Source organism: Ictidomys tridecemlineatus, chromosome 7, assembly GCF_052094955.1.
Source record: "Ictidomys tridecemlineatus isolate mIctTri1 chromosome 7, mIctTri1.hap1, whole genome shotgun sequence".
NCBI lineage: Eukaryota > Metazoa > Chordata > Mammalia > Rodentia > Sciuridae > Ictidomys > Ictidomys tridecemlineatus.
The window spans coordinates 151,605,607-151,631,991 of record NC_135483.1 but is presented as its reverse complement, the minus strand read 5'-3'; the positions used below and the strand labels follow the sequence as shown (position 1 = coordinate 151,631,991).

Sequence of the window (26,385 nt, the reverse complement as noted above, 5' to 3'; positions counted from 1 at the left end):
GAGAATACTAGTGCCTCCATTTCTGAAGTCAACGCCTAGAGTGTCCCACTGTATGTTTTTTATACCTCTAATTGAAGACTCATCAGCCTTCTGTTCCAAATTAGTTTCCTTTAGCAAATCTGACATCTCTCAGTTACCCATGCTTTCTGTCCTGCTCATTGACAAAGGAATCTACTTGCATCTCACCCCCATCTGTGGCAGGATCACCAGTTTCCAAATAGTTCCCTTCAGAAACCTACAAGAAGGCAGCAGTAAAATTTGAGGTGACTTTATCGCATGTTTAAAGTAATATCCTAAAAAGCTTAACCAAACAATTTGTTTCTTAAATTCATTCTGCTGCTAAAATGTACTTGATATTGGCTGAGTTTCAAATAGATGTGGATCAAGTAGCCCCAAAGGCATTCTCTTTCCAGGGTTTCTACTTTCTCTATTTCTTTGTAGTACATCTATTCCTCTAGAGCTCATTGTTTAAGAGGGAAAATCAAAATCTAGTTGTTTAACTGCCTGTCTTCACCCTCTTTGTTTCTCACTCCATCTTCTTTACACTGTTATAAAAAATTGTTTTGTAACCAAAAGGATCGCAATTTAGCTATTCTATATCCTCCAGACCACAGAAAGACACAAACATGTTATCAGATTTCCATGTAATATTAACTTTACCACCCTGGCTATTCCCATTCTATTTCTCAACAGTAGCCTCATATTATAATTATCTGGAAATCTTCCAACATGAGCATGAGCCATGGATCTATACCAGACTCTGGAATTCTATTTTTAAAACTCTGGTGATTTTAACATTCAACTAGAATTAAAGATTTTTTTTGTTGTTGTTCTATACCATGACTGCCTCCTACCCCAGAAGCAGAAATACTGAAGTCTTAGTTGCTAAAAATGCAAGGAGGATCTTGAAATATATTTTGAGATAATCCTTTCAGCAGATCATGTAAAGTTTGACTCTTGATAGGATTAGCAGATGAAAATTTTAGAGAGAAAAAATTTATATTCGAGAGGTGCTGCTCTGGAATCCTCACATTATGTTAATCTTAGATTTATATATTTCTTTTTTTCCCAGATGAATTTTCTTCTAAGAAATCTAATTGTATTAAAAATAATTCCTGGACTGGGAATATAGCTCAGTAGTAGAGCACTTACTCAGCATGCACAGGACCTAGGCTCAATTCCCAGTACAAAAACAAACAAACAAAGAAACAAACACCCAGAAAGTTTCTCAATTTCTTAAAAAAATAATACTAAAGAAAGATAAATCTTTGCACACAGTAAAAATATATAATTAATTTGTAAATTATTTCTCAAAATAGATGTAATCACACAAAATGTATTTATTAACAAAGTACTATAAAATTAGTATGATAAAAGAAAAACATGCAGTCTCATTGATAACACCAACCAAGTTGTCAAACAAACAATAAGAAGGATAAATTTGCCATATATGGTGGCACATGCATGTAATCCCAGCAGCTGAGGAGGCTGAGGCATGAGGATCTCTAGTTCAAAGTCAGCCTTAGCAAAAGTAAGGCACTAAGCAATTCCATGAGAACATGTCTCTAAATACAAAATAGGGCTGGTGATGTGACTCAGTGGTCAAGTTACCCAGAGTTAAATCTTGGGTTCCAAAATAAGAATAAATAAATGAAAAAAAAATATATATAGAGAGAGAGAGAGAAATTGTCACCAAAAGTTGAATGTTTTTAATGAATTATAATGGCTAATTGACATTCATAAAATGAAATCCCTATAATTAGCTGTATTTTTCTCTTATGATTGTTTTTCAAGTGTTTTTCTAATATACAATTACATTTAGGTAATATAGGTCAGAAACATTTCCTTTCAGTTTGTTTGTTTTTTTTTTTTTCTGCACTCAACACAGATTGACTGAGTTCATGTTCCATCATCTCAGCCTGATAAATGATGGATATTAGAAAGGAAGCAAGAAGACTTCAAGTTGATTGGGAGAAAATTTATAAATATGACAACCATTCAGATTGTAGAAATTATTATTTTTATCCAAAGTTTGGTGAAAACTCAAGACAAAACCTGCAGTTTAGTGCTGTATGAATCATGAGTGGCTTTAAATAAGAAATGTCAAAAGAGAACAGTAGAATGATGATTTATGTTTTATGATATATGTATGTATAGATAGATATATGCATACTTGGGACAATCATTTGAGGTTTTGCAGGTTGTAGAGGAGCGAATGATATGTTCTTCCTTTAGACTAAGAAAAAAATTTCAGAGTAATTTTTTAAAACAGTAAGAAATAAAGCACAATTAAACTGAACTACACAGCACACAAGCACAAATAATGAATATCTCATAGAAGATATCTGAAGTGACTTTACTGTGTGTGTGTGTGTTGTGTATTCATTTTAAATTAACCATTAATTGATATGTGCTTTTATTCCACAGGTGAATATTTACACAAAAATATCAAAAAGTAATGCATTTCTCCAGTGTCATATCGCTGAACAGCAGTTTAAATTATTAGGAAATGTTCAAATTGAAGAATAAAGCTATTCCATTTCTATAGCAGTAGAAATCCCTGCAGGAATAACACATTCCAACAACCCAGCCTGACCTTGACTTCCTCTGGGGCAGAACAAAACAGCAAGCAGCAAGGTACTGAATCCTGACTTGCTGAGGTGGAGGGCACTTCAGTGCCTTTTGGGAAGTATTTCAGCCACATTGCAGCCACTAAAGCAAAAATCAAGATGTTTGAGGGACAGTAGCAATAAGGCAATCATTCCCTTTTCTATCTCTTCATAGCATCAGTATGACAAATCTCTTACAGCGAAAATAGCTCTGAATTGCCCATAGGCTGCCAGGTGAGAGGACAGACACTGTGTGGCTTTACTTTAAGGGCAGATGAACAGGTGAAATGGTTTAGAGGAAAATCTTTTCTTTTACCTGATGCTGATTCTCTGATCTTTTTTTTTTTATCTCAGTGACTAGAATTCAGAATGATATAACTTTATTAGAAACTATTTTATTCATCTTTTCACACGAGAGAATCAATTGTAAGGTGTGCAATTGAGTATATATGGATAATTTACAATGATGCATAGAACTTATTATTACACTTGACAATTTTGAATTCTAGAAATTGTGATCCAGATAGGCCAAAGAAAATCACCTCAACAAAATCCTCTGTGTATAGACACAAAAATAGAACTCTGAAGAACTTAAATAAAAAGCTCTGTCCATAAAGCAGTTACTGATAGAGCTACTGTGAGCTACATAGGTGTCTGGACTCTTCAGATGAATTTGTTCCACATGCAAAGATATGTTTATGTAATTTCCTCATGGATACATATACATATAGTAACAATATGTTCTTTTAGATTTAAAATAACATTTCCTTTAACATTCCAGAGATGGATAAATCTATAACTAGAAAGAAAAATGAGGCTTGCTAGACCATTGCCTTTAAACTTCCACATTCATTAAATGTCCAAAAATATTGCTCCTTTTTAATAAACATACATATTCTAACCATATTATTAATTACCCAAAGGGAGGACACATTAAAAATTAAACCAGGTCAGTGGGTATAAAGTGATACTGTTCTAGGTAAGGGGAGATATGGTTACATTAAAATACTGAGTTTATTATTATGTAAAACTATTTCCTATGTTTTAAAATAATAAATCAACTATTTTGTGTACATAGAGAAAATAATGATTGCATTTAAACTGTCATTTTTTTTGCAGAGTATTGAATTTTACATGTGTTAATAATATTATTTGCTTTCCTGTGCCAATGCCTGTGGCCTGAGCTGTTGGAACTGTTAGCTAAACAGCAAAGTAAACCTCACCACTCCTCCCACAGCAGCAGGCAGCAGAGAGTAGAATAAGACTCCACCTATGGAGGAGAAGGGCATGAAAGATAGCGCAGAAATTTGCCTTGCAATTCAGTGCTTGGTCCTAGCACAGTAAGACCTTGAAACAAAAAGAAATCAAAGGGCCTTGCATAATGTCAAGACAGACTCAGGTTTTGACCTGCATCGTTGCCAGCCCTGAGTGGGCATGGGAGCCCTCAAATCTCATTGACTGTGCACATCCTTGTGACTGTGAGACTTAAGAATCACCCAGCAGAGTGTCAGCCATGGTAGCCAAAGGACTGTCGTGAAGTATCATCTAAAAACCTTAGACAGCACAGCTATCCCAAGCCAATACTTATATTGACAAAGCCTTTAGACTTGTTCTGGAACCAGACAGACTTCTTCACCATAATAGGATGTACTTGGGGTTTAGTCTGCATCACCAATATCTATAGCATGGGCAAAGATGTGTTCCTAAGACTATGCACATCCTTGAGACTGAGATCCAGGTGTGATCCAGCTTAGCATGATCTTTGGTGGTCTTTATCAATCTCAGACACCATACTGTAGAGCAAGACTCGATTTGCTAGGAGTAGGACAGTATAGTAAGCCTAGGACTTGCTTTGGAATTCAGTGCTTAGCTGGCAAAATCTAACACTGGTCAGCTTTTAATGGCTCCTATCCTCAGATCAGTGTCTGTGGACGAAGTCTTTGGAACAGGTGTGGTGCCAGGTTCCCCTAACTGATGGCAGTGTTCCTGGGTCTTGAGTCCATCTTTACTGTAGGCAATCCCATAGACTGTGGATTATTCCAGCCGATATTGCACTGGACTTGGTAGAGTATAGCAGGCTCAGTGCAAAATACAGCATTGTGTAATCAGTGGCCACAGACATGGCACAGGGGCATGGAGTACATCCCTCCATATTGAGTCTGCCAAATGCTGGCAGAAAACAAATCCTGTACTGCTTAACCATAGACCAGTAATTACCTTAAGAGGCTTATAGAAATAGATTGCTCTTCTTAGGTAATTCCCGAGTTCATGTTAAACAAGACATTGATGGTGGATTTGGGACAAATTGATCTTGGAGTTTTGTCTAGTGCTGAGACAGTGACCACTCATCAATGGTGAACTCCTAACAAACCTGTATATAAGTCATCATCCCATGCTGAAGTGAATACAGGCTCAAAGAAAACAAGCAGAGCAGCCTGCTTAGAATTTTTGAAAGGCTGGATCAAACAAAGCCAGATTAGGATGACTGGAATAAAAATTTAATCATTTAGTGCCCAGTTGACTTCACACACCAAGACATATCAAGAGATTTGAGGAAATCATGACCTCAGCCAAAGTTCAAAATAAAGGATCAGAAAGAGATCAGATATTAAACAGTACGCTGAAACTCAGAGAATTTAAGTCAGCTGTTTTAAGGAAATACAATGAGCATGAAGAAAACACAGAGAAACAGTTCACATTCTAAAAAAGAAACTTTAAAAAAAAGATGGAAGCAACTTAAAAACAGAAATCCTTGAGATGAAAAATAAGTGAAGCAAAATTTAAAAATGCAATAGATTGCATAGAAGAAAGAATTAGTGAGCTCAAAGACCAGCTATTTGTGAATGCAGCCTTGAAGGAGAAAAAAATGTAATATATAGGATTGAAGGAAGCTTACAAGAACTTTGCATTATAGGGATTTAAGAAGGAATTTAGAATGTCAAAGGGATGGAAAGCTTATTCAAAGGAATCATTTGAAACTTTCACAAAGCTAGAAAAAGAGACAAATAAACATATATAGAAATCAAAATTGCTATTTCTATACTCTCTCCATCAACTTTCACAGAGTGACTTTACATTTATTTCTCTTGTACATTTCTTTTTTGTTGTTGTTGTTGCTGTTCCATATGCAGACAGGTTGTTTAGTGAACTTAATCCTAAAAAACCTAATTTTCAAGAGTTACATCAAGCCTTATCAGACAGTAGGTAAACTTTTCTATGTTTATTTGTTTTTAATGTATCCCAACCTTAGGTTTTCAATAAAGAATACTCTAAATTGTACACCTCTAGCCAGTTTCTGCTTCGTCTTCATTTAAAGTATCCAAGGAGTTTGGAATCAGGTGTTAAAAATATGGATAGCTGTCATGGGATGACACATTTTTCCTTAAAGGGAGAGAATTCCAAAGCCAAACACCCTCCAAGATGTACCCCTATCCTAAAGAGAAGGGACATAATGAATATATAGATTTTACATATTTTAAGATACTATAATATCATCTCATGACAAATTGATCAATTGTAACAATGCTATCTACCAGAACATTTTGGAAGTGTCTCTCTCTATCTGACCTGATGCCCAGAGTATTTTCAAATGTGAACCTATGGCCCTTCAAAATAACAAGATGGATCCCCCTAAATTCCCTTAGCTTATTTGTATAGAATATATAGTAGGCCAAGTTTAAAAGAATAAGGAAATATAAAGATCCTCAGGATAACCTAAGTGAGTTTGACCTTTATGAAACCTTATAACTAAATGTTATAATCTATTAAAAACCGTATTAATAGCTTTTAAAACACCCTTAAACAAACATACATTTTAAAATACTTACTTTACATAATGAAACATATGTGTAACAACATATCTTGTGTTCTCAGATTCCTAGGAAAAAACAAGAGAACTACTTTCTCAGATTTGCCACTCTAGCAACACATTGCAGAATTATTTTGTGTGTGTATAAAATTAATGCCAACAAATTTAGAAAAAAATCAATACTACTTCCTGATGGATGTTAATGTTCAAATCAAGCAATGGTAAATTTATATGTGTGCCTTTTTAGTAAGAAAGGAATATTTTTTATATTTCTATTTATTTAGACATTACCAGAGTGCTAGTGGATCTACTACATACCAGGAGAAAAAGCCAAGGGCTTATCATTAAGCTAAATGTTCATTAATTAATCACTACATAATTAAAGGCTAGTTTTTCCCTTCAACAGCCTCCCCAAAGCACAGTTTAGTTAGTATGAAAAATTGATAGCAAAATAAAATACCCACAATTCATTTATAAGCATTGAAAAATGTGATCATTTCCCCCTACTTTTCCTTATGTTAAATAAATCTGATTTTATGGAATGGTCAAAGCTATCTATGCCTTTCATTTATATCCAAATGAGTTCTTCAGTTAGTCTTTGTAGGTGATGCTTAAATTAGAAAATGCTTTAAAGTAAAGCAAAAAAGGCTATCATATCACTAGCAAAAAAAAAAAAACAAACAACAACAACAACAAAATCAAAGTTGAATTGGTAAACGTAAAGCACACTAGAAAAATGAAATCTATATTAACTTCATGTCTAACATAATCACTATTTTAAATGCATCTTTATACAGTGTTACAAAATCAATCTTAGATTTACAATTGACAGTAAAATGCAAGAACACTAAAACAAACTACATTATACACATTACATACTTATTCAATCCATAACCCTGGACCATTTGTAGCACACAGATTTCTATTTCTTTGTTTCCATGGTAGTTGAAACCTAAACTGCTTTCTATAATGAGCTACAATCAGGAGCTGTACAAATTTGTCAGTGATGAATGGCATGTGAAATGATGGCTGTCCCAAAAGATTATATTGCCCAGTGACTTTGTAGATGTCTTTGCCTGTGTAAGTACATGAGGATGTTTGTCTGATGATGAAATTGTGGAAGGACTCATTTTTCAGAACGTGTCCCTCATCACTAAGCAATGCAAGCATGTATGTATAAAAATGTATTTACATTTGATGAATATAACATTGATTTAAATATTTAACACTTAATATATTTGAGGACATTTAGAGGATCATCAATTGTATAATATTGTTTTCAAGACACCAACACTCATGAAAAGGCAATTAAATGAAATTTTTTTACATCGGTCATTGGTTTCAAACTTTGTTTATGATGCTTTTTTAAAAAATATATTTTGCTAAGTATCATCAAAACCTCATCCCAGAATAACATCTTTAAAAACTAGAGATCAGAGAAAAATTATAAAATATATATTCATATTTTATAGTCTACTATTCAAGTTCAGAAGTGTCAGCTTTTTATGAAAAAAAATTTCTTACCTGTTTGTGAGCATGGTCATATGAATTAATGTGGTTGTCAAATTCCTGATGCTTATAGTACTGCTTATCACAGAGTTCACAGTAAAAATTAGCCTTCAGATCTTCCAGAGCTTTTGCTATGGTATTCTCCTTCTCAGCATAGTCCTAAAAAATAAAATTTCAGGGAAGTTAACTCTCTCCCCTGAAGTTTACTGTATTTTGACAGTTGTCAACTTTAGTATACTAATTAAAAATAGAAACAGAATATAACAATGAGAAAAATAAAGCAATTGAAATTAAAAGAAATTATGAGCTTAAAACTTGCATATTAAAAGACAAATACAAAATATTTATTGTAAAAAAAAAACAGCAGAAACATGGACAATAAAAGAAAATCCTAGGAAGAAATATAACTGTTGATTTAAAAGTTTGTATTCCATGTTAGAATAAAAAATGAAATTCATACAGCTGTTTTGATTTAAGTGTAGATTTCTGGCAACAGCTTAGTTAATATAAAACTTTCCTATGCTGAACATCTATAATGTATCCTTTTCAAAGTAGTGTATACTGGTGTGTATACATTTAATTTTAGAATGTTTCCTTTAATATCTATATAATAACTTATTCATCTAAGCTAGATTTCACTTGACTAACATTTTCATCTTTGCCCATATAAATTTTGATTGAAATTTAAAACGTCTTCTAGTCTTTGTGGAAAAAAGCACTTTTCTGTAAGTCATGTAAGTTATTTACCTAAACTAAATTGAAATAACCTGTATAGAACATGCATTCATGATGGTTATAGTAAATAAAGACAACTATACAACCATATCCCTGAAAAGAGGAAAAATATGATCAGTCATCATTAGCTTTTGTTTAAGAACCATAAAATAGCAAAGTGTTTGTGGCTTTCAGATTTTCCTAAATTCAAATTTACGTGCTATTTCATGCCTGCTTAACTGTTAATGTTGCCAGGCACAAATAAATTTTACATGTTGAAACACTGGCTTATTTTTTTTCACTAAATTGCTGATGTGAGGAAGATGTAAACTGCAGTCTGAACCACAGGAATATATTATGTTTCTCACTTGCAAATTCTCTTATATACACCTCCTTTAAAATTCAAAATAACTATATAGTCAGTCCTCATATGCTTCCACAAGACACTTTCAGGCACTGGGACTTGGATATGAAATGATGTTACTCTGATTGTGGCAATGATAACTGTCTTCTCTAATATACAGGCTGGGAGGGAGTCATAGTTTGAATGTTTAACTTACATGTTTCCGTAAAGTCTGAAAGTGGTTTGCTAGTAATTTAATGAATGACTGATATTTTCATATTGTGTTATAATATATATTTGTGCAGACAACATATATAATAATAAATTTACCACAATTTAGGGTGCATGCTTTAGAGGAATCAACCATTTTTCATAAGCTATAAATAACTAGACTATTTCTCATTTAAGACAGTTTCCCATTGTTAAGTTTTATGAGAAAGAGATGATAAATGTAAATTGTTTATGTCTGATCCCATCGATTTCAAAAATTAATTTACCATATCTCAGCAGATTTTTATACTATTATTAATTATTCAATTTCATTACTTTGAAAATAGTTTAAATGATGAAAATGAGTCCTGTAGATCTAAACTGCTTACTGAATGTTCATTCAATTTTCAAAATAACACTTTGTGGGAGAGTCAATCAGAATGAAACAAAAATTAAATAATACAATTTCATGGCTGAAGTGTGTGAAACAGAGATAGCATTCCAACCAGTATTGGAATTATGCTAGAATGACAAAAAATTTCAGTTCAAAGCTGAATTAGGGCTCAGAACGATTTTGAAAGAACAGAAATTTCTTGATAAACTAGTTGACCCTCCTCATTAATTGTAATTTCTGTAAAGTCATTAAAGCTTCCGTCCTCTGACTAAATATTTGATTACTTCTTATGGCATAAGGGGTTTTTTTTCTTTGTAATACTGGCAATCCTTCAAAGAAGTAGTAATTGTTTCTTAATTGTTCTACCTAGAAAAGTAGGAAAAATTTAAGTGGAAAAGAAACTGATTCAGGGCTGGGGTTGTAGCTCAGTGGTAGAGCGCTCTCCTTGCATTTGCAAGGTCCTGGGTTCAATCCTCAACACCACACAAAAATAAACAAATTAAAGGTATTGTGTCCAACTACAACTAAAAAATAATAATTAAAAAAAACTAAAAAAAAAGGGGGGGGGTCTGGGGTTGTGGTTCAGTGGTAGAGCACTCCCCTAGCATGCACAAGGCCCTGGGTTTGATCCTTAGCACCACATAAATGTACAATAAAGACATTGTGTCCATCTAAATTTTAAGAATAAATATTTAAAAAACCTCATTCTTAAGTAAATTGCATTCTTCAAAAATATTAGTAATGGCATAGAAAATGTTCTTTCAAATGAAATTCTGATTCCTAAGTGTAATTCATATTGAAGAACACTTACAGTGACTTTGTTATTGTATGTGTAACATGAGGGAAAGGAGTCATGGGTATGACAATTAATTGTGCATTTGTATGGACAAAACCAGTCCTAGCTGGGCTGAGATACCCCATAGCCACTCTCCTTCTTTATTATGAATATTGAAACAGCCATTGAATGACTATAAATACATTAACGTATTAATGCAACCATTCCACAATTTGTCAAAACCATTCCACTGCAAGGAAAGAAGGATGATTTCAGAAAGATGGTGGAATAGGACACTCCAGTTTTGTCGTCCAGAGAAACATTAATTTAAGCAAATAGCTACTATTAAAAATACCTTCACAAGTACTAAATAAATGAAGCAAAAGATTTCAGAATATGGGTATAGCACAGAAATAGAAAGTGCTGCTTTAAAAGTGTAGAAAAGACAGTTTTACATTACTCATGTCACTTTTCCACCAGTTCCAAGAACAAAGTATGGAGAGAAATATTCTTAGAAGTGGAGAGGGAGTGTGAATATCAAACTTTGCCTCAGATATCATCACCAGCTTCATCTTGTCCAAGTAAAATCTAGTACAGGGAAGACCCCCATTACCCTAAACTCCAGGTCAATACCTACAGACTGAGCTTCCAGGCTCAACCTGGTGCAAGGATGGGTCTCAAAACCTTAGGCTACCGGACTCTCTGATGAACTGTATCATCAAAGCTACCCCAATGCTGGGCCAAATATGGATGCCCCAAGCTCCAGTCCATACCCAGCACTGGCCAGTACCTAGCAGCTTCATACTTTTGGCTCAACTCAGCACCAACCAAAATCCTATACTATCATATTTCAGGACATACATAGTCCTAGTTATCAGATTAGTCCCTACAGATTCAATCTCTAGGTCTGCCCTTAGAGATACAGGAATTAGGTCTACACAGGCCCATGGGGAAATAGTCTTAGGTCTTTCCTATTACCAGCTTGGTATTTCTTGCTTAAAACACCAAATAGGCACTTGGGAATCACAGGCTTACACATTACAAAACTGAACCTTAAACACTTTCAGGCCAGCCTCAGAAGCTGGATTCTCCAGATCTAGATCTGTCTCAGTAAATTTTATTACTGAAAGGCTCTCATGAACCTAGGCTTCAGAACCATGCCATATACCCTGGTCATGTGTTGTTCTCCGAGGCCTCAGGAACCATGCCAGTCCATGGGGCTTTATCCTCTAAACCAGCACCTGTGCACTCATCCTACAAACCAGCATCAGTGGACACAGGCTATATACTGGTCTCCATAGCCTCAAACTCCGAAGAACTAGGAGACCAGAGCTGCTTCAGAAAACCCAAGTAAGACCAGACCCACAATAGACCCCAGTACCAGATTAACATATATAAACAGAAAATTATATATACATATAAAACCACAAAATTATGTGTATATATATATATATATATATTCATGTTTATAAATATATATAGAGAAAAATTCTCAGTTTAAAATACACAGAATGAAAGTAAAAAATATATTATACACCATCAGTAGCAGAATTGAGCAATTAGGGGAAATGTGTGAACTCAAAGACTGGGTATTTGAAAATATTATAGTTAGAAAAAAAACACATTGAAAACAATGGAGAAGAATGAAGAATGCTGTTGGGATTTAGAGATTGGCATCAAAGAGCGAATATTAGCCAAAGAATTTTGTGAAGTACTGGAAAAAGAGCAGTAGGAAATATTTTTAAATAAATAATAACAAAAATATTCCAATTCTGAAGAAAGATATAAATATCCAGGTAAAGGAAGGTCAAGAGTCTCCAATCAGATTCAATCTCAACAACCTACAGCCACAGAAATTATAATCTGTCAAAATAAGACTGAAAAAGGATCCTAACAGCAGAGGAAAAAGAAGCGAAAACTACATAAGATAGTTTGAATAAGGTAAGCAATGAATTTCTTTCAGGCCTAGAGAGTGGAGTAAATTTCTTAGAATGTTGAAGAAAAAAAAAACAAATAAACAATAACAAGAAATCAATAATGTTGTGCCCAGTACTGCTGTCATTTGTAATAGAAGAACTAAATATTTTTCTAGAAAAACAAAACTCTGAGAGAGTATCTTATAGGAATGCTAATGAGAGTTCTCTAAACTGAAGAAAGGGATACTAATTAGTAATGAAAAACATGTGTATATATAATATTGATAAAATTAAGTACTGCAAAAGTAAGTACGAACTCAGAATACTCTAATACCATCATGTTCGGACATAAATCACTTATAACTTTAGTAGGAAGGTAAAAGGCACAGTAAAATATAATAACTATAATGTACATAAAATATATAATTACAAATATAATTATAATAATAGGTCAAGAAATATACAAAATAGACATAAATTATGACATAAAAAATATCACAGGTGATGGCATGAAAGTGTAAAGGTTTCTTATGGAACCAAAGTGGTCATTATCTAAAGATATCGTATTATTAGTGTAATCTGTAGTTTTTAAACCTCAAAAATCACCACAAAGCAAAACTTTTGTAGTAAATATAAAGCATATAAAGTTAGAAATCAAAGAATATTATTATAGAAAATTATTAAATCAAAAAAGATGGGAGGACAGGAAAAAAGGAACAAATCTGGTTCCTGAACACAGAGTTGTCATTGTTTTTTATCATGATCTTATAGATTAAGCCACCCACTTAAAATAACATTTCTGAAACTTTCCTAACCATATTTCCACTTTCATATCTGGAATTGATAAGTTTTCTTAAAATGTTCTTATTCCAGATGTTTTCATTAAACACTTATTTGGCTCTTACACAGATCTGCTAAAATGTTATCTGCTCTTTAATTATTTTCCTTATCATTCTTCTAAAAGAGAAATGCTTTTTATTCTTTGTCTTTTTCTTTTATCTTTTCTTACAATAAAAAAGAAGAGAATATTTATTCAGGAAGAAAACAGTGACAGAAGACCTTTTAGAGTGTTCAAGTCTCAAAACTATATTAAAAATAAAAGAGACAGTACTAAAGAAGGGATGAGGAAAAGTGATTATTGTACTGTGGTATTATAAGAAATATATATTTAGTCTTTGGCCCTAGCTCCTTGCAGAGCTTCTAAAATCCTTAGTATCTCCAGAGTGATAAGAGTGTCTCGTAGTAAGCAACACATATGACTGGTGGCTGGGAGTCCCTAGAAAACTTCAAGATGGGGCTGATCTCTGGAAAGACCAAGACATGATTAGAGGGTCAAAACTTTCAACCCCACTCCCCAAACCCTAAGGAGCTGTGAGGGGGACTAAAGATTGAATCAATCACCCATGGCTGATGACTTGATCAAGCATGCCTATATACGTAAACCTCCATAAAAATCCCTACAGAGATCAGAGAGCTTCTGGTCTAATAAACACCCCAGAGTACTGCATCACCCACAGAAATCATGGAAGCTCCACAACCCTACCCAATATTTCCTCAATGCATTTCTCACATCAGGCTGCTCATGAGTTATATTCTTACAATAGACTGGTAATGATAAGCAATCATTTTCCAGAGTCCTGTGAACCATCCTAGCAAATTATTAAACCTGAAGACGAGGTCTAGGTAACCCATAAATTTCAACTGTACAGGTGACATGGGTTTGGACTAGCATCTGAAGTGGGGACAGTCTTGCAGAATGAGCCTTTAACCTGTAAAGTCTGATGCTAACTTTGGATACAGTTAGTATCAGAACCGAATTGAACTGTAGGACACACACGCGATGCCCAAAGAGTTAGTGTGAGGAAGAATTTCTTTGTATTTGATGTCTGAAGTTTTGGAAGTAGAAATAAATCCTACTAGTACTGATGTTAGTCTCTATCTGGTTTAAATCCTTGCCCTATTTGGCAGAAAGTAACCATTTCTGAGTACTAAAAGCCTAATTATTATATCAATATACATGTCATTTTGCTTTGAAATGCCAGGTTCTGTTGCCACAAAGACTATGTAATGAATCACAAAACACGTTGAGGGAGTTCAGGAGGGAAATCTAAGGCTTCAGGCAGAAAATCACAATTTTATTAAAAAAATCACAGATTCATTGAAAGGATTATGCCAGAGATGTGCTTATAAAATTTTTTTGTCCTTTTCTAAATTTATTCTAATGAGTTATACATGGCAGTAGAAAACATTAATGCACTTTGATATATCATACATAAATGGACGTAAGGATTCTGACTGTGGGAATATTCAGAACAGTGTTTCTCTGGTGAGCAGACTCCTGTAGAAAAACAGACACCCTGTTTCCCACTGCTGGAACACTCTGCAGTTTTTCCCAGGAACTCTTATAATAACCAATGTATGCTTAGCTGGATCACATATCTAATCATAAGCAAAACATCTTACATTGTGACCTAATGAAACCTATTGATATAAATAAAGCCAGCAGCTCAGATGAGCAGCCATTTTTCCATTTAACCATTTTCCTCTGCACCTTGCCTCTGTCTCCTTTTTATTTCTTTATACATGGAGTATAATTTTTCATTTTTCTGGTTGTGAATTTGGTAGAATCACATCAGTCATGTAGTCATATATGTACATAAGGTAATGTTTGTTTCATTCTACTATTCTTCCTACACTCCTCTCCCTCCCTTCACTCCTCTCTACCTAATCTAAAGCAAGTCTATTCTTGCCTAGCCTCCTTCTTTATTGTGAATTGGCATTCACATATCAGAGAGAACATTTGGCTTTTCATTTCTTGAGATTGGCTTATTTCCCTTACCATGATATTCTCCAGCTCCATCCATTTACCATTTAATGCCATAATTTCATTGTTCTTTAAAGCTGAGTAATATATTGCGTGTGCGTGTGTGTGTGTGTGTGTGTGTGTGTGTGTGTGTGTGTGATTTTCTTCTTCCATTCATCTGTTGAAGGGCACCTAGGTTGGTTCCATAGTTTTGCTCTTGTGAGTTGAGCTGCTATAAACATTGATGTGGCTGCGTTACTGGAATATACTGATTTTAAGTCTTTTGGGTGTAAACTGAGGAGTGAGATAGGTAGGTCAAAGGGTGGTTCCATTTAAATTTCAATTTTTTTTTTTTTTTTTTAAGATTCCACAGTCAAACTCCTCTGACCATGATCAAAGTGAAAGCAGAGACTGAATTCTGGAAGGGCTGTACATTGAATATAATATGCCTATGGACAACTCTGATGAGCTCAATTAAGTACACCCCAACATCAAGCAAGAAGTATACCTCAAAGTTCACATTTCTGAGAAATGGAGCAAGAAGTCCCCCCTCCTCCCGCCTCTTTGGAGGTATCTGTTTAATTTTTTTTTCCTTTGATCACTTGAGTCCTAACATGTGACCAGTACTTGTTGAACTCTGATAAATTTAAACCAGTAATTACTGCAGCTCAAGAATGGATGGGAAAAACAAATTAGACTTTTTATTGGTTCTTTTAGTTATACATAATAGTAGAATTTATTTTGATATAATTATATAAGAAGGCAATATATCTTATTCTAGTTAAGACCCAATTCTTAATGGGGTGGGATTCACTGTAATGTTTTCATATATGTACATAGGAAAATTATGTCATATTTATTTGAATTAGACTTTTACTCTCATGCTTAGACAAATTATTTTAAGAAGAGGCTCAAATTTGAAACTGTCCTTCAGTATCAAGTTTGAAAGGGTGTCTCATCTTTCAAGGAAAATAAGAAAAATCATATTACATTTTCAAATCTGAATGCCAGCTGATGTGTCTTACAGTTCTAGTTCACACATATAAAATACCATAAATAACATTCACCAAATTAGAACTGCCTAGAAACAGACCTTATAGAGTCACACTATGAAATATGAGTGATAGTTATCAAGGGTACTTGTTTCAGTATAGAAATCTCTTAAATGACATCTGGTGTGGTCACACACACCTCTAGTCTTACCTCCTTGAAAGTTAGGAATCCTGATAACACTTTCAAAGTCAGCCTGGGCAACTTAGGCCCTGTCTCAAATAAATTTTAAAAAACTCTGAGGATGTAGCTCAGTGGTAGAGCTCTTTCTGAGCAAGAGCCCTTTCAAACCTTAGTACTGGAAAAACAAAACAAAACCTCTTAATTTCTAGGCAGCATCCATTTTCTCTGAAAGGTAGAAGATAGGCATGTAAGGATGTAATGTGTATCTGTTGCTTTCTTAGCTGCAGCAGTGGTCTAGGGTAAGATAGAGTTGTTTCTCTGAGTAAATTGTCTCATGTTGACACTAGATTAACTTCTTTCAAAAATAGAGACTGAGATAATGAGCTTAAGTGTTTATTTTAACCATGTGAGTTTAAGTGGTTTATTTGGAATCTCAGGAAATATTGGTAAAAGAATGCAAAGCGAGCTTGAGTAGGAAGCAGATAAAGACCTGTGATTCCAACTCTGTGAAGAGCTTAAGAATCATCATTCCTATGTTAACACAAAGAAATCTAAAAACCATTTTTTCTTAATTTGAATGATCAGAGAACAGAAACCATAAGGAATAACTCTAATTCAGACACTGGAGAAAAAAAGCACAATCAAAGAAATATAGAAAATAAGATCTAATTATTTGGATCAGAAGTGACTAGAGCCAAGAAATAGTAGGATCTCTTGAATGTTAACTGACAAATTGCTGTAGGCAGACTGTGTTCCATTGGATGAGACAAACCCTTTGAAGCCATATCTTAGGGGAATGCCCAATATTTTTGTGGCATTTATTTATTTTTTATTTATATTAACAAATTCTACCATGTTCTCCTAATGGTGATCAAAGAAAAGAGATTTTTGTGTCCTTGGCAGATGGATGTAAGATTAAGTGTTGTCAAATAAACCAGAAATAGGCTCTTCTCTGATAGAGACTTCCTTCTAAAGGATAGGGACTTTCCCCTTTTCTTTTCAAAGACCATGTACCAGCCAGAAGAGAGGATTTATATCCATTCCAGACCATGTAGGCTTTCTATCTTTCCTATGTTGGGATGGGGGGGGGGGGTAACACTGTCAACAGAGATCAGAAATTCAAGGACATAGATTGTGATTCTGCAGCTAAAAATTGAAGTAGGAGTCTGGGAAAGCAATACAAAGTTTTACTACATTGAAAACAACAACTGTAACAGTCCTGACACTGAGACAAGACTAGTATTTAATCTTAATCAAAAGGTTATAGAATTTTCCCCTGTCCTACACAACTTACAATCAAGCAACAGATTGCTCTGGTATGTTTTCTTAATGCATTATAGAATGTAAGAAATAAATGTGGGAAAACAAAAAATTAAAAGGTGCTCAAAATCAAGAAAACAAAAGGGATTTAAAGCCTCCTGCAGTTGTAACTACAGAAGATATTAAACACAATCCAAGAAGTAGCCAGACGAGCACAAATGCTTACACTAAAGTCCCTCTTACCTCAGTTTCTATTACCTAACATATGTCAAGACCTAATAAAAAAACATGATAAATGTTTAAAAAAAATAAGAGTCTAAAGAGAAAAATCAAGTGTCAAGCTTTTATAATCCAAAGATATTGAAATTCAGAGAGTGAATTTAATGTGCTAAGGTTTTAAAGGAAAAAGAATAGAGGAACTTGCAAGAATAGAGGAACTATGTAAACAGAGAGATAGAAACTCAAGAAAGAATAAAAGGAAAATGTTAGAAATTGAAGCAATTGCACTGAAATAAAAAATGGACTCTTCAGTATATATATTATGACTGTGGAGTGATCAGTGAACTAAAATGTGTCAAAAGATTCTTATCAAACTGAAATGTAATAGGGAAGTAGAGAAGGAAGCAAGCAAGCAATAAAATGAGCAGAAGAGATCATCCAGTAACTATGGGATAATATCAAAATCTGCAACTTTTGAAAGTATGCATTTAGAATATCAAAACCAGAAGAGAGAGAAAATGGAGTAGAACTAATATGAAATAATTATGGGTGGGAACTTATGAAAATTAGTAATAGACACTAAACCACAAATCCAGGAATCTCAGGGGAAACCTTAAAAGATAAATAACAATACAACACCAGGAATGGAAAACACATAGCATATCATATTCAAATGCAAAGAGAGAAAATCACAAATTTATATTTTTAAAAAATGAAAATAAAAAAGAAGCAAAACCTTACCCAAAGAGAAACAAGGATAAGAATTACAAATATACTTCTTATTAGAAATCATGACAGAAAGAAGACAGTGGAATGAAATATTCAAAGGATTGAAAGGAAAAGCAACAACCTATAATTCTATATCCAGTAGAAGTATTCTTCAAAATTGAAGCAGAAATAGACTTTTCCCACAGCAACAAAATTCCTAAAATACATTCAAAATTCCATTTCTGCCCTTCAAGAAATGGAAAAAGAGAAAAAAATCTTTATTGAGGAAATTAGATTCACAAAGTTTTTGAAATGAAATAAGTGAAACTAAAGTGACACATTTTATTTTAAAAACTTTTAATTCATCCAAGAGAATAATTTTTTGTAAACAACAATTTTAACAATTAAGTAGGTGGTTATAGCATATGAATAAGTGAAATGAATCACAGTATGTAATAAGTGACTGGAGGAAAAATCAATAATACTTTCTTACAGGGAAGTGAATTATATGTATTTATAGTATTATGAGAAGTTAGATTTAAATTAATGAAATGTACAATGTAAATTCAACACTAGCCATTAAGTTGTATTAAGAAGTGTAACTGATTAACTAAGAGATAAAATTTAATCGTTAATTGCTCAAAGAATACAGAAAAAAATCAGAAAAAGTTGGGGATGGGGAGAGAAACAAACAGCAACCATAATAAATAGAAAGCATTACAAACAGCAGATATTACTCCAACATTTCAATAATTGCCTTTAAAAATGTATGTTCTAATTATATTGATTAAAAGACAAAGGTGGTTAGAGTAGATGAAAAAGCCAAGGTAACTACCTGTTATCCACAAGAAACCACCTTAAATGTTAAGAAAACAGATAGGTTGAAGGTAAAAAGGATAGAAGCCAATAAGATGGTGTTATCAAGGAAATTACTACAAAAGGCAAAAGGAGCTTCCCCTCAGGGAGTTCTGGAACCTAGCAGAGGACATAAACCTTGTGCTTTTCAATCTACAGAGTAAGGCAGCTATGTTCTACATCCAACAAACTCCTTAAACATTATTTGATCAATGTCCATAGGGCATTAGCATCTCAGCACTTGGAATTTTTTGTGTTCCAGGAGGATGAAGTGATCCTTGGTGCCTGGAATAAGGCAAATAATTCCAGTTGAGGGGATCACAAGATTCTTTTCAAATAATGACTTATTCATTGAAAATTGAGAAAATATCAGAAGATGAAAGAAGGGTATAGTGGATTTTATATTCCAGAAAAATGAACAGTATGTGTAGAACCATGAAATATTAGAGTTTTGAAAAGTTACAAGGCATTTGATGTGGTTAGTAGACTTGGTGCATATTCTATAGCATGGTGAAGGACTGCTATTGACAATGATAGCAGAGGCCAAGTCAGACCCTGGAGGTGTTCATATATATGCTATGAAGTATGATAAGTATAATCAAAGCTGATAAGAAAACTGTAAAGAATTTTGAGTAAGAAAGGAACAGATTGCCATTTTAGGCAAAAAAAAAATATATTACTGTAGAGTAGAAAATGAAACAAGAGTTAAGACTGGAAGCAAAGAGACTAGTAAGGACAATATTTTCCAGGTGCCAAAAAATAAAATACTTAATGGAAAGAGGATCAATCAGGACAAAGATGATGGAAAGGTACTGGGGATCTGAGAGACAACATGACATGAGAGTATGACTGATAAAATGAAGGTGTCAGAGGAGAACAGCTCCAGTTGAGTGATGGGGACAATTTCTTTCACAATGAAGAGTAATTGGGAGGTGAGATAGTAGATGTGCTATTTAAAGTATCTACCTTTAAAAGGGAATGAAAAATATGAGATTGTAGCAACTCATTTCTGGGGGGACCACCCTACTGAATTCATAAAATTAACCTAGAAGTTTTGTTCTTTATCAAGATTTAAACTTTCTAGTGTTTAGATATGAGCTATTTAATCTTTTCTAACTTTTACTCATCTCGTTTCATTCAATTATAATGTTTATAAGCTATATATTGCTTTTTGAAATTATTAAATTATTAGATATTTTAGCATAGCTAAGATAGTTTTAAAAGTCTGGAACTGTTACTTAATTACCATATTTTTTTAAAAAATGTTTAGGGCTGGGGTTGAAGTTAAGTGGTAGAGAACTTGCCTAGGACATATGAGGCCTTGAGTTTAATCCTCAGGACAACAATAACAACAAAATGTTTAAAAGATATAACAAATATTTCTTAAAATTCTAAGTACCCTGAAACTTGTTATACCTATTCAATAAAGATATTTTCTCTCTCAAGAAGGATCTAGCTAGTCTTACTTTGATCCTTGGTCTGTACTCATCCATGACTCATTTCAGCAAGGATTACTTGCAGGTCAACATTGTATGATGGAAACTTTTGGATTGGATGAGAAATTTGTATATTTTCCAATATTGCCTTTTGGGAAGGGAAAATCTACAAAGTTTTATATATTTGTCAAATTATATGTTACTCTAAAAGATAGTTACGTGAAAATGGAGCAGAAAGCAGCTGAACAAAATGTCAAATGCAGATATACAGCAATTGTCTATCATGAAAATAAAAAAGATGGATTCCAAATTAATTTGAGACTAGTTCTACTGCTTCCTAGAATCATAAATTTCCTTTTCTCCCCATTTCCTGTCTATGAAGTGAAACTGTCTTGCTGAGAATAAAATAAGATAAAATAATAGTCCTCAAAACTTTTAGCTTTATGGATTTTTAGAAAATATATTATAAAAAAACAAACATGACACTGTCGGTGTCATATCACAGAGGTTTCCCAGATGCCTTATAAAGATCATCAAGCAACCACAGCTCCCATTATAAGAGGAACAATATATGGAAACCTGCTGTCCCTCCCATTAATGCCTGCAGGCTCTGTCCCTGTGGTTAATTCTGCTTTGTCTTGAACTCCAAATGGGAGTGACAGTCTGTGCATCTGATATATTGTTAGCTCAGCAGGGAAAGCCCATTTGAAAATAACCATATATTTCAGATATCCAAAAGAAAAGGGATATTTTGAAGAGGGAAACATTTGAACTCAAAAAACTTGCAACTAAGATATGAGTAGAGAAGACACAGTGAGGAGGAGAAGGACATTAACATTCATTGGTTGCTATAAATGACAAATACACTTGAACTATCTCAGCTCTGACAATGTGAACCCTTGGGTGAATATTTTTAGCTCTGTACAACACATGATGAAAACAAGACAAGGAGGAGGAGGATAATTTGCTCAAAATCGTATATCATGTTATGTTGGATTCTGACCTAAGTTGACAATTGCTGACCCACTCACTAACCCTCTTCCTATGCCTGACATTGTTTCTCCATTGAGAAGAATCAATAGTTGCCAAAAAGATTAGCAGAAATAGGGGAAAAATATTTACATATATACAACATATATATAAACATATATATACACACATACATAACATAAATATCATAGATTTTAAAGCAAATTAAAATTTTAAGAAAAATTTACTTTGCTAAATGCAAATTTAGTTAAAATTTGAATATTTGAAATATAAAACACTTACTATAAAACCTACTAAACCTGATAAATATATAAGGCATACAGTTTCTCCTAGACTTAACAAGTTGTTAAAATAAACGTGGCTGTACAACCAATGTGATCCTGCAATCTGTACACGTGGAAAAATAAGAATTCATACTCCATTTGAATCAAATGTATGATATGTCAAGATCATTGTAATGTTCTGAGCAACTAGTAAAAAAAATTCATTCATGAATATAAGGAGCATAAATTATAGTAACATCAATTAGATAACAGAAACATGATAGAGGTAGAAGACATTCATAAAATTTAGTGGTAATTAAAAGACTAATCAAAATGTAGTAAAGAAATAACATTTTAAACTATGGAATTAGGATTCTGTTTAATGAGGATACTTACTGAGAAGATACACTAAAAACTTCTGTGGTCCAAGCAGATATTTTCCCACTATTCCTTTCCCTAGTGTTGCTGGAATGAACAAGGCTGAGGAAAAGGCAGGAATTAATTCCTTTTCCTCAAGAAGAAAGACATTACATTTCTATGGCTTGAGTAAAGAAAACAGGAATAAATTAAAAAAAAAAACTTGGAAGAAAGGTCAGGAATTCTACTGAGATGATTATGACAGGATTCCTAGGAATACCATGTACAGAAAGAGACTCATGGAGTTACAGAAAACTGAAAAACCTTCATGAAATGGAAATTCTCATATTGAATTTTCAATTGTTCACTTGTGGCACTGGAATGAAACTTTTATTAATTTATGCCAGGTTACAGTAAAATTCAGCTAGAGACATATGGTCAAAAATTATTGTATTTCCAGGAAAAAACAAGAGTAGACAACTATGGTGTAAATTTGAATAGATGTAAGGTCAGAAACAAAAACTATTGCATAGAAAGCAAATAATTCAGAAGAATAGAAGCTGAAAAAGAGATTGCTGAAAATAACAAATTTCTTCTTTTTCTGAGATGTGTTTGCATGTGTGTGTGTGCCTGTTATAAGGGGGATTTCTTTGCAGGGTTTCCTGTTGTTATGAAAATAACAGATCAATAAAGATTTTTGTTGGGTTTTGCTGAAAGTAAGAATTATTCCAAGATATTGGGGGACTTGCCAAATAAACAGCATTTGGTACATGAACTATAGATAATGTTTCTGTTTTAGAATATCACTTTCAATTCAGCTTTCAATATGCTATTTTCAGAATTATTGGTCATGAAAAATTTGAGTTTCAGCTAATTTATCAGAGAAGCACAGAAAAGTACTTGAAACTCGAGTCTCATTGACTTAATAATCATAGAATTTATTTTTAACTCAAAGGTTAGGCAAATAAGTTTCAATAGATTCATAAAGTCCATGCAATTACGACAAAATTGTCATCAGGATGGATTAGCAACTGTGAAAGTAACTGAGCTATGGATTCAGGGGACTCCTAAATCCCAGCTTAAAAGATTGGGTATGGTTCCTCAAATTGATATTTTTTTTAATTTAAAATTTCAATCAGCCCATTTTCTAAAAATGACCGAACAAACAAAAAAAAAAACCTTGTAAGTAATAATTATTTAAAGTTGGAAAAAAAATCTCAATTTTTACAACTGTCACTGCATAAAATTTTCAACCAATTGGATGCTTTTCCTGGAGAATATTACTTATTTATATTAACTGCCCTAGGTTAGAACAAGTATTATTCAATAATATAATGGATTCATTGCACAGAGCGTTACATGCATGCACATTTTTAACTATATATATTCGATTCTGGTCACTATTTTCTTGTCCTTCAGTCTGCCAAAATTATTCTATGCTATAATCTTTTTTGAAAGATAGGTTAAACTATTTTCAGATTCTGTTCTGTGAATAAGTAGAAGTCAGCAGTGAGGTAGGCTATTAATAAGGAAATATAATTTTTTAGTTATGGATTTATATTTTACTTTAGAAAAAACATTTTAAATTAAAAATAGTTTTTCAAATTTTGAAAATGTATAATGTGTAATATAGCAAATTTCATTTTAAATTTGTATTCAGAATCTTTAATTGCATATGAATCACTAAAAACTTCATTTTTAAAAAATGCCATTATATCCTTGTACAATACAATATTGTGCAGCTATAAAAATGATAAAGTTCTTTTATTTATTTGGATGTATAGATGTAGTATGACTTCATTTACTAAATTATTTGCATGTATCTATGTATGCATGCAATTTGTTTCTAGTGCTATATTTGTGCCTTGGAGTTGTAACAATTTAGATTAGTCTTCTTTTTTTCTGTCTTTTAGAATACTTCTTATTCAGTGAATACATGTAGCAACAATATGAGAAAGCTAGATTGAATAGTGTAGCAAAGATGGTATGGACTTCAGTGATCAAAGCTCTGACCACTGTAAAAGATATCATGTGACCATCATATATCCTTTAAATTGACTCACATTGCTAGGCAAATGAGTCAACTTCCTTCTCCTAAAATAGGAAAAAAAAAACAACTATAAAAACAATGTTATCGATAAAATCAATTTATATGAAATATTTTATATCTGTATTTTAAGAACAAATCATGTATTTGCCTAGTCAACAACTTCTAATAATGCTTTATTATTATTATTTTTATTAGTTGCTCAAGACAATACAATGATCTTGACATACATTTGATTCAAATAGGGTATGAATTCTCATTTTTCCACGTACAAGGCTTTATTATTTTAATATAAAAATGTTCCACAGCTTTTGTTACTTTTATGATACAGGTGTCTGTATTGTTTTCATTCATTCTGGGTAAACATTTTAAATAAAACATATGCAGAAAAAATCAAAATACTATAGGTTACATTTAATAAGAATGATAATATGACTTTCTGAAAGAAAATTAATTAGCCAGAGAAGCTTCCTGGATACCTCTGTAGAAAACAAGGAATATTATTAATAATGAATATTTATATAGCACTTACTAATTGCCTGACTCACTTCTAAGAGCTTCACATCACATAATTCTCTTTTTGAATGGCTTTTATGACACTGGTCTTATTTTTATAACAAATGAAGCACAGAGAGTTTAAATAATTTGCCCAAGATCAAACAGCTCTTTGGTGGCAGAACCTGGATTTGAATATCAGCAGTCTGATTCAGAGGCTGTGACTGAAACTGACAATAATGAATGGATTACAATGATAAAAATCAACACAAACCATGATTGCCTGTATCACTGTACTCTATAATTCAATATGGGATCACAAGAACAATAATTAAAAAATGTATCCTACCTGCTAATTTAATAGCCCATGATCCTTGCAAATACCCCCATGAAATATCAGATATGTACTCATGTGTGATCTCTCATTTTGAGGGCTACCAATCCCTGCCTTCAGAAATGTTTGCTGCCAGGGCGTCTTTGTCCACTGAGATCTGTGACCAGTTTTCTCCTCCTGTGTCTCCTGGGGCAGTTCCCAAGGTCCTGGGTGATCATACTAAGGCAAACAACTCTTGTCATGACCAAAGTGAACATGAAGGCCTCCACTAGTTGTGGAATAGAGCAGAGCCAGGGATTCTGGCAACTCCTACGTGCAGGAATGCTTTTACATTTTTTGAAATATTCTCAGCCTTTATATGCAGGATTTTCTCATGAAAAAAATCACATTCAAATCAAATAGGCATTTGTAAGTAAAAATTACATAAAAATCACAAAAAAAATCATTTTGGCCTTTCAAACGTACAGATTACAGTATTGTTAATCTTTCCATAAAAACTTACTATAAATTCTCTCTCCTTCTCACTCTCCCACTTCATCTCTCTGTCTTTAGGAATAAATCGCTACTAGAATTATACCTTTTATTGCATCAGTATGTGCCACAACTGATTTTTATTTTCACTTTTTAAAAATCAAGATATTAAAAACCAGATAAGGAGACATAAAATCAATGTCTGAAAAACACACATGAAAATTTCATTCAACAAGAAACTTGAGGTAAATAATATATCTAAAAGCAAAGCTGTTCTAATATTTAATGTGACCATAAAAAAATTAAAATAAATCAAATTGAGGGCAGAGAATATGACATAGTTTGGGAATAAAATTATCCAGAAAAGAGATGTCTACCTTGTTCTGAGCTTAACCTACTTTTTACCAAGTAATCTATTAAGATTCTAGGTTCACAAAGAGGCAATAAAGAGTGTTCCTTGCATACAGGAACAGAAGAGTAAGTGAGATAATTGCATAAATAGAAGTTGTCAACCCAGTGGCATGAGCCCCGTGGTAAAGATTTCACAGGATTCAGTGAGGCCTGTGGGTTGAAGAGGGGTTCTGGAGAAAGTGACATCAAAACTGAACTGTGAAGAATCAGTAGAATTACCCAAGAAAAATGATGTTGAATAGGTTTTCTGCAAGTAAACAAGCCATGTACCTAGTTAAGGAGGCT

At 33.2% G+C, this 26,385-nt stretch overlaps 1 protein-coding gene across 2 annotated transcripts in view; it reads right to left on the bottom strand.

Moving 5' to 3' along the window:
* Window positions 1–26,385, bottom strand: part of Znf804a (zinc finger protein 804A) — a 295,981-nt gene that overhangs the window by 68,871 nt on the left and 200,725 nt on the right. The window contains exon 2 of one of the 2 annotated variants that reach the window (XM_005324399.4): window positions 7,942–8,085. In XM_005324399.4, coding sequence (XP_005324456.1) covers window positions 7,942–8,085 — 144 coding nt within the window. Of the gene's footprint in view, window positions 1–7,941; window positions 8,086–26,385 lie in introns of those variants that run through there. The other variant, XM_078017709.1, reaches the window with a different exon arrangement.